Source organism: Vigna unguiculata, chromosome 9 (assembly GCF_037176805.1).
Source record: "Vigna unguiculata cultivar grain cowpea cultivar isolate G323 ecotype 2 chromosome 9, ASM3717680v1, whole genome shotgun sequence".
Taxonomy (NCBI): Eukaryota; Viridiplantae; Streptophyta; class Magnoliopsida; order Fabales; family Fabaceae; genus Vigna; species Vigna unguiculata.
This window is the reverse complement of record NC_140800.1, coordinates 9,685,697-9,695,713: the sequence shown is the minus strand read 5'-3', so window position 1 is coordinate 9,695,713 and position 10,017 is coordinate 9,685,697. Positions and strand designations below refer to the sequence as shown.

The 10,017-nt window shown below is 32.0% G+C and overlaps 1 protein-coding gene across 2 annotated transcripts; it reads right to left on the bottom strand.

Annotated features, from left to right (window-relative positions):
• Positions 1–2,942: 2,942 nt before the first annotated feature.
• LOC114164093 (E2F transcription factor-like E2FE) lies at positions 2,943–9,680 on the bottom strand. Of its 2 annotated transcripts, none has more exons than XM_028048607.2 (10): positions 9,477–9,680; positions 9,277–9,397; positions 9,110–9,187; positions 8,974–9,030; positions 8,763–8,871; positions 7,613–7,680; positions 7,451–7,520; positions 6,024–6,085; positions 5,460–5,876; positions 2,943–3,223 (listed from the first exon to the last, which is right to left on the bottom strand). In XM_028048607.2, the coding sequence occupies exons 1-9, from the start codon at positions 9,542–9,544 to the stop codon at positions 5,460–5,462; spliced, it is 1,050 nt and encodes a 349-aa protein (XP_027904408.1). In that variant the 5' UTR covers positions 9,545–9,680; the 3' UTR covers positions 2,943–3,223. The 2 variants fall into 2 exon arrangements, with proteins under 2 accessions (XP_027904408.1, XP_027904407.1); XM_028048606.2 differs by having other exon boundaries at positions 5,468–5,876.
• Between the last annotated feature and the right edge of the window lie 337 nt (positions 9,681–10,017).

Sequence of the window (10,017 nt, the reverse complement as noted above, 5' to 3'; positions counted from 1 at the left end):
TATTGAATTTACTGAGTTATACAGGTCAATCTTTACCTCCAAACTAATATTGTCCCATAGTGAACTTCAGTTTAGGTCAGTCTATCTTGACCCTCATTCAAAGTCAATCTTTTTCAACCTTTTGTATGTCTAACTCATTTCGACCTTCAACTTAGATCGATATATATTGACCTTCTGTTTGGATTGGCTCGTCTTGAGTTTCAGTCTGGGACAACCTGTCTCAACATTCGATCTGAACTGGTCCATCTTGACCTTCGAAACCATGACAACATGTATTAACCTTCAATTTGGGTTGGTCTCTCATGACTTTCAGCCTGGATCGGCTCATCTCGACCTTTGGTTAGAGCCAGCTTGTTTCTCTTATTCCTAAGTCGATATGTCTCAAACTTTGGCCACAAATGGTTTGTCACGACCTTCAGCCCGAGCCAACCCGTCTTGACATTTTGTCCAGGTTGAGTAGTCTCGACCTTTGATTTAGGCCAGTCTGTCTCGACCTTCGAATTGGAATGACTTATCTCAACCTTCAGCCTAGATTGACCTATCTTAACCTTCAATTAAGGTTAGTTTTTTTCAATCTTTGACTTGGGTCGAGCTGACTCAACTCTTGGCCTAGGTCGACATATCTCAACCTTTCACCATTTGCTTGAGTTGGCCTATCTCGACTTTAGACCTGACATTCTTATCTCGGCCTTTAACCTAGCCAACTTTACACAACCTTCGTTTGTTCGGCTCGACTCGAACTTTAACTCAGACTGATTCAACTCTAACTTCAATTTGAGTCTACTCAAGTCGACCTTAAAACCAAGACAACTCAACTCGATTATTAACTCAGACCAAAGGTGGTACTTAGAAGTTAATCAAAGTATTATAGTGGGGTTAAACCCATTTTGGCTTTGATCATAACCTCATTTACACCGGGGAACTTTAGGGCTAGGGCTTTCTTTTTCCTACTCATTTGATGGTTGTATAAAAAGGGGCTTATTTAAGAATGAATTATCACTGGACATGAACTATGCCTCAATTGACACCTCTACCTCTAGGTATGGTTCAAGTACATTTCTTCGTACACCCCTTGTTTTCTTTCTTCACTCCCATAAAATGCAATATCCCCTTTTACCCTTGATTAAAAATATATTAAAAATCCTAAATCTAGGTATAATTCATATTTTCCCCCTTCTTTTTTCCCTCTCTACGTCTCCCTCCATTTATGTTAGCCATTGTGATCTCATGAGCGGAATGAGAGGAGAATCTCTCTCTAAAAGCCGCCAACCTCCTTTAGCCTATGCAGGCACTTGTTGACTCATGTTTGGCTACTTCCTCACCTCTTTCATCTTCTTCTTCTTCATCATCATCAACACCCATCACTAGTTTCTTCCATCTTCACAACATTCGAGAATCTTCCATTTCTTCTACTCCTTGAATCCTCTTCTTCACTCCAACCAGCTTCGTCTTCCCCCATGTACCTTCAAGACTGGTAGTGACTCGTCTTCTGCAACCACTATGTTGTCTTACTTTTGAATCCAAAAATATCTTTTGGAATACTCAGTATAAAATAATATGCTTTCAATTTGGTGTTATAGAAAGTATTTTTTAGATCAAGAAGTAACTTCCGAAAGGAATTAAAAATTATTGATTTAATTAGTGATTTAATCATCTAATTTGTAATTTGTTAGGTTGGTTCATTTTTGTCCTCTTCTTAATTTTTGATTCAATTTGGTTCTCTAATTTCTTAAAAAAGTTCAATTTAATCTTTTTCATTAAGTTTATGTTAACGTTGATCGTTGACGTGTCAATTCGTGAAAATTTTAATTATTTAAATTTTTTTAATTTAAAAAAAATGTCATGTGTCAAATCATGGTCATGTCATGTTTCAATATATCATTGGTTGTTTTCAATTTAGTTCCATTATTTAAAATTTTTATTCAATTTAGTCTCTTTTCTTTATTTTTTAAAATGATTTAATTTTGTCCTTTTCAATTTGAGATCAAATTAGTAATTAAGCTTAATTACAATTTATATATTCATGTTAAAATATTTTTTTATTATTTACACATCAAATTATCCCCTAAATATTCATATTATCTTTTTCTTTTCTATTGTAATTTTTTACACTTGAAATTAGGTGGAATAATTTGATGTTTAAATTTTAAAAAAATTATTTTAACATGTATAGATAAATTGTAATTAAACTTAATAACTAATTTGCTCTGAAGTTAAAGATGACAAAATTTGATCATTTTAATAGACAAAGGACTAAATTGAACTTTTTAAAATAATGAAGATTAAATTGAATCCAAAAATAATAAAATGACCAAAATAAATTAAAATAACAAATTAAAAGACTAAATAATTAATTAAGCCAAAAATATATTCTGAGTTAAGTGTTTCTAAAGATATATTACGAATTTAGAAATACTTTTTGAAACTTTAAATTCAAAAGAAAATGAGGTACAGGGTTTAGGTTTCTACTATATTTCTAATGACATAGTTTGAGAATTACAGGTTTATGGGGTAGAAGAAAAAATAAGATGGTGCAGGAAGAAACCCCACTGATTCAATGTATTCAATTTATGTTGATGCATATCGTTCGGCTTGAGCTGCTACATCTATTTTGAATTTCAGCATGGATATTTTAATTTAAGTAAATAAGTGAAATACTAAAAAGAAAAGAGACTGGTAATTTACGTAGGTATATTTTAGTTTAAGTAAATGTGTAACAAAAGTGCAATTATTAAATTTAATAATTGAAAATATAAATTGATAGTTTATGTAAGCATATTCACTTATATATTATAGTTGATTAATAAACAACAAATGAAATAAAAGTTTCAGACAATCTACAAGAATGGTTAATTGATCTTAAACAACATAACAGGCAACTGGGAAATCAACACGCAAACCTACATGCTAACAGATGAAAAACATGAATTCTTTAAAGGACATTTCTTTTTGAGAAAGCTGCAAAAAATTTAATAACTTTAAAAATTATTTAATACACGGGAATCATGGATTCCATTTTGAGAAAACTACAATAATTTGACTAACTTCAGTCATTTAATACATGGAGAACATGGATTCTTTAAATGATCATTCCAACTTGAGAAAGCTACACAATCTTTTACTACCTTCGGACATGTCAATTATAAAGTTGGCTTTTTCTCAGCGACTTCAGAGTACCATGATTTCCATGCATCCATGTAGTGAGAGAATAGGTCTCTCAAAGCTGCATCACAAGAAACACAAACATCAAATAAATTTAATTTTCAAAAATAAAATTGCTATTACGGTACATTGAAATGGAAAGCAGAAATCTGCCAATTGTTGTAACCCAATTCGATAATACTATAAAAATAAAAAATCAAAGACATTTATACTTTTACATCAAAACTTTAACTTATTTAATTGAATGGTCTCCTGGAACATCTTATGACTAGCTTCAATCACAACATAATGTAAAATTCTCAACCGGGCCATATTTCAACTCAACCTGAACATATTCAAATTTGATGATAGCTTGATGAGTATGTTAAACTTCACCTCGAACAAAGCATCTCAATATTTAGACTTGGTCAAGTCATATTCAATAAGAACTCAAGCATCACATTTTCAACTCAGTCTACACCAAGACATATGGTTCAATCTCAAGTCAAGATATTTTTAACTTGATCAAAGTTAAAATATCTTTAACGCGGTCTCTGCTAATGTATATTTCGGTTTTCTCATTTATGACATCTTCGACTCATTCCCTAAAAACAAGTTCATGGTTTGATACCAATTTAAAAATTAGTTTATAAGTTAAAATCAAACCGATTAAAAGAAATAATCATATTTGATCTTAAATTCAATCATTAATTGAATTGCATGAGATAGGGATAGGGATATGGATTAAATTTTTATCCATGTACACATATTTAATGCGTACGACACATCTCCAAACTAAACAATAATGTTGTATTAGTTTGACAACTATGCAATCAATGGACTTTCCGTATAACATTAAAAAATGTAAATCATTTGGAATCTTATTGATAGTGTTAGTGGTAGGATATTAGAATCTTATTACAAGTTATAGGACTTCCTAAATTAAGCTTACGAGATTTTAATGTAGAGTTTACAAGGTCTCAGACTCTTCAACTACAAACCACCTCTGTAGTGTAATTTGTAGGCTTTGTCAATTTAATTGTTAGAAAGAAATGAACTAGACCAAATCAGTTGCATGCTAATTTTTCTTCCCTATAAAATACTAATTAGTAGGTATCTATCATACAAGGCGATAACATGGAATACAGGGTGAATCCTTGTGGAATTATGCTGTTCCTAATAATCAACCATCAAAACTATGAAGAAAACTAAAGAGATAATAAAAAGAACAGGAATGGCAATTCTTTATTGACAATACCTCAATACAATGCAAACCTTGCATAACAAACCTAATAATGTAAAAGTTAGGAAATAAAATGAACTATTTAAAATATAATATTTTAGTTCTATCCTACATAAATCTGATTTAATCATTGGGCACCCGACTTAATTATCCACACCCTTCCAAAAATGATACTTACTGCAACAAACTCATCCTACCCAATCTATCAATGCCCCTCTAAAATGATGTTCACGTCACTAACTGTGCCAAAAATCTCTCCTACCATCTCATCATTCTTCGCAGTCTGTAAATTTGCACTGGCTTTGGACCTACTATTCTAAACTTTCCATACTTTGGGTTCACAAAACAATTGGTTGATGAGAGCAGTATTCAGGTCCCTATCAGGATCTCAATGGTGGACCATCGAACAACCATAGTAATCGAACTCCTATCATTGCAGAACACCTGCCCTGCTCTTCCCTTTAAGTCTATTGGAACTGAGGCACCTACCTACTGGCAAGTTGCAAACATCTACCCACTGCATACCACACATGTTGACCCTCTAAAAAAAATTATAAATAGGGTTGCCTATAAGGTAAACGTGCAAACTGAAACAAATATTTAATTTTTTTCTTTCTTTTCCACAAAAAGGCTTATAATTAACACAGCCAATAAATGAACTTGTTAAATACAAATCATTCTAAATTTTCACCTACTAACTTGAATTTTGAAATCAAAGGGACAGAAAATATTTTAGATTTTTTTTCTTATAAACATAGTAAATATATAAAAATCAGTTTTCATTTCAGAGGATAAGCAGGGTACGGGTGCAATTATGATTTGTAAATCTCCAATATGGAAGTAGATTTACTTAACATTATGAGAAACTAGAGAACATGATTTCAGAAGAAACTAAATACTGTAGTCCAGGTGCAGTCTTTGTTTCGCATTAGCTAATAAAATTGCAACTTTACACTTAGAGTCCACTAATTTTTTTCCGTAACAAATGAAGGATAAATTAACATCTAATACAACTGTTCTCATGCAAACTATATACCAAACAAAATTCCATATCTATTAAGCAGGGGAGGATTACCTAGATACCTTGGTTTTGATACTGAGGACGATGAACCTGGGCGAGGCTGTCCCAGTCATGCACCTGATTCCCGCTATTATCTTCAGAGGTTCCGACTTTTGGCACATAAGCTGGAGCGAAAGGACCAAACTGATAGCCCTTTGAAGTCTGTTTTGCATCTTTTTCAAAGTTGCTTCTCTCCGGCTGTACTCTGTAACTCATATTTTCTTGTTGATTTTGCATTTTACAGGTGTGGCCATCCAAGAGAAAATCAGTTTTGCTCCTTTTAAAACTTGTGTTTGTGATGTCAGTTCCAAACTTTCTTTTCCCTGGCTCGTTGAAATTTGAATTGTGACCTAAGTCAACTGATTCACTCCATGCTTTCCCTCTCCAACCCAGCCATCTAAATGCTGGTTTTCTTGTATTTGTTGTATGGGTCTGCATCCATAGCAAACTCATCTTAAGATTACTGTAATTCATTGGAATACAGAAAGCTGCAGAGCCAATTTTAAATGGTGAAAAAGTAAAACACTCCTTCTCTAAGATTCTAAGAGGAAATTTAAAGTGAACCGAGGAGAATATCACCTTCTCGATTAGGTTCATGGAGGATAACACATTTGCAATATCATATAGGCGTCTGACTTTAGCTGAAAGGCCAGTATCATACAAGCAAAAACTGAGAAAGTTAAACTCTTCCTTTGTGAATTCATGATGAACAAGTATAAGGGTGCAAATGGAAGAGTTTACATCTTATGGCAAACAATTATGTAAGTGTTTGAGAAATAGTAATCAAATCGAGATTCAAATAACGAGTCGTCAAGCTATTTTTTTAAAGACTGAAATATTACTTTAATATATCATACAGATAACATATAGTTTTCAATGTAAAAATTTCAAATAAAAATAAATACAACAATTTAAGCAGAAAACTATAATTTTCATTTTTATTGTATTATATACATAATACAATATTATATACATAACCAAATAGAAACGAAAATAAATATTTATGAATAAAAATAAACAAATGAATCAAATTAGGTAAGACCCTCTAGAATCCTTTTATTTGGACTTGTTTAGTTTCAAATCTGTTTCTTCTAAAATCAAAGAAATCATACTTCTATATCTTAATTGAATTGCATGTAATGATCAATTAATTTATTTTTATCATATCCATTTATATTCATTTATAGACAATTTAGATATACATATATATGTAGATACGCATTTAAAATACTATTAACAATTTTTTCTGCAGAAATTTTTTAACTGGAAAGTCATATAAAATAACACTATTCGATATCTGAGTTTATGATAACCTTAGTTTAAAAGAATGGAAACAAAACGACTAAATAACTGTATGGATTACTTGCATTGAATGAATGAGTGGCAAATAAAGTAGTGAAATAACAAAATAAGATAAGTTTACAAGTGTTCTTTCAATTCCTATTCATTTAAAAATTTAAACTGGCGTAACTTTTTAATATGTTCACGAACCTTGGAGAAAAATATAAATTGTTGAATCGTATCAACGATAATAACTTAAGAGATTCATTCATATTATGATATAATTAAATTGTATCAATTATTAATCTCAGATTCTTATAACTATAGAAAACTTATAAGATTAACTTATGATCTGTTCATGAACAGTCTTCGGCTTATTTTAATAAATTTTTCAAAACAACATATGAAAAGGACTTGCTATCCATATAAAAGAAAAATACTAGAACCATTCTCTAAGACGTGCATCTAAACCCACTCTTAACTATTAACTAAAACTTACTAAACATCACTAAATTTTATATCACTTTTTTCTAACAAGTGTCGTACATATGCTTGTAGTTCGAATAAAATTTAACCGATAATAGAATGTGTTAAGAAGTGCATTGATAGCCCTCCTACGGATAAAAATAGTTTATACATTAATACCTATATTATAAGCACTTTGTTCTATGAGTGCTTAATTAAGATATTTTTACCTAGGCATACCAGAGTTTAGTATCACTTACTCCTCATTATTGATGTATTAGCATTTCCAAGCAACAGCTTTGCAGCTTCGTCAAGGGAGATCATTTCAATCTGAAAAGTATATTGTTAAAAATGTCAACATATATTAACACGTTATAAATTTAGAATATCCGAGAAACTTTCGATAAACTGGCGACACTGACACTAGAGCAGATAAAAAGCTTGACAAAATTCTGAGTAAGCAATGCCAGAGACTTTTCCCTTCTGTTTTCTGCAATGGCAAATACCACAACCGCCTTAAGTTTCATATTTCAAAGAAAATAAATACCAATAGCATATTATCTAAATTCACCAAACCACACCCGTTTAAAGTCCACACGATTATCATAAAGATTTAATGTATATTATAAACGGTAAAGCATCCTTGCCATCAACAAATAAAACAGCTGCCAAAATAACGTAGTCTTTTATATATGAATTACGTGTTTATTTGAAAGAATTTGATTGAAACTATCTTGGTTAAAATTAATATCAAAGTGATATGATTTATGCTTGGATTTTTTTTCATCCAAAAAACTGGTAACAAAATTCAATATAATTTTTTTTTATCAAACACAAAAACTACTTAAATTTGATACAACTCAGAATTAATTTTAAACTCAATTAAATCCTTAATGTGAAACTAAACATGTAAACATGTACCTAAAATCACATTAACTGATTAACGTGATTCTGAAGAAATCAACATGAAACCAAACACGCACGATTCGACCGTGGAATCCATTTCTGTTCATAAAAATGAGGCAGCAGTACATTAAAAACTTTTGACAATTCTTTTTATGTGTAAGAGAAAAACCTTATTAATAACCAACAATAATGTTAAGAAATCTATGTCGAACGTCACAAAATAATCACCTATTTTCTCTGTTCAATACCTCTTCTGTTATTTTTCTTCAAAAAACACAAATTGAGCATTTCTACCCTGACAGTAAATATGATTGGTCACTTCTCAGCTTGCTGATCCACTATAGCTTTGGAAAAAGTGGATCGATCTCAGTCATTCTTCTGATTTCAATCTTTAACAGTTTTAATATATAAAGCGAGGGGAAAAGCTTGCATGAAAACCAGAAAGGTGGGATCACTAAGTGAACAGGGTACAATTCCTTATTATTATTAAACCTTGGAGCATCCACTTCCAGAGAGAACATGCCACAGACTTGTAATTTTTACACAATAAAATTCACAATCGCAAATAAATATTTATAACATTTATTGAAGTGAAATTTAAAAACCAACGCAGCCAACGATTTTTAAATCAGCGAAATATTCCGAAGCAAAAGAAAAAAAAAATACCATTCTTAGAGCATAGACCAAGAGCGGTGGAATCAGGAATTTCCTTGTCATTCTGACTTTCAGCATTGACATGGGGAGAAGTTTCCTCCTCATCCTCATCATCAGACACCTAAACCAGCAACAACAATTCAACACTAAATTAATCATTAACCGGCAAAAAACTACGAAATAAAATGGTAAAATCAAAAACCACAAAACGCAATTCTCTCACTTTCGCGCTGTCATTGGAGTCATCAAAAGACCCAGGATTCTCTTTCAAACCATCTTCCTACAAAAACCTAAAATAAACATCAAATCTAAAACGCCAATAGTCCAACACAGCGATTTAATTTCGGAAGAAAAACAACCTTAAGTTCTTGCAAAGCCTCGGGAATCGCAGAAAAGCCTTTCCAGGTATACTGATTCTTAGCTTTTCTGGTCAGCACCTGAAATATAAAAACCAAGAATTAAAAAAAATAAAAATAAAAATAAAAATAAAGCAAGAGCAAAACCCTGAAAGCGAACGAATACAAACCCCGACGCTCTCTAGGACGTTGACGATATCGTAGATCCGGCGTCTCTCAACACCTAGTCGCGATGCGGCGTCATCGAGACCAATTAAGCGAACGCCTTCTCTGTTGTACAGCCTGAGAAAACTGCAAGATGAAGAAGCGCGTGAGAAGTGAAGGATGAAAATGAATTGGATAGAAGCAATTGAGAGAGTGAGAAAAAGACTTGGTGCACAATAAGCCGAGTGATTTCTGCTTGCGGCTATAGGTGTGGTGGGTTGAGGAGGTAGACATGGAAGTGGAGGAGCATCGACCAGGGTGGATGGGTTAGGGTAGAGTGTGGAGAGAGAAGAAGAGGTGTTGGGACGGCGGGATAATAGTGTTTAAAAAGCGGGAATCAACCACAAGACCCCACATTGTTTTTTTCCTCCTTATATATGAATCCCAAGAACTAGAGGCTATTATATTTAACTATGTTTTAAATTTAAAACTTGTCTTGCTTTTTGTGTGATTAGGTTTCTGTACAACACAACCGCGTTGCGGTGTCAACAATCATGTCTAGCGGTCGAGATCTGAAATAAAATATAATTTACTTAAGATGTATTTTTATAATTTTCAAAAAGAATAACTTACAAATCAATTTTTTGAAAATTATAAATAATTTTAATGAAAAATTGCCTCTTAAACACAACTTTTCCTTTATTCTATTCATTATTTTCTATATAGAGTCAAGTAACATTTGGAGTTGATTATATTATTTTCATTAT

Excerpts from the sequence above, each read along its gene's own strand:
- LOC114164093 (XM_028048606.2), bottom strand. The coding sequence starts at position 9,544 with ATGTCTACCTCCTCAACCCACCACACCTATAGCCGCAAGCAGAAATCA. Across the intron at positions 9,031-9,109 it reads AGGCTTTGCAAGAACTTAAG|GAAGATGGTTTGAAAGAGAA; the intron begins GTTGTTTTTCTT and ends AGGTTTTTGTAG. Across the intron at positions 3,224-5,467 it reads TCCTCAGTATCAAAACCAAG|CTTTGAGAGACCTATTCTCT; the intron begins GTATCTAGGTAA and ends CTTGTGATGCAG.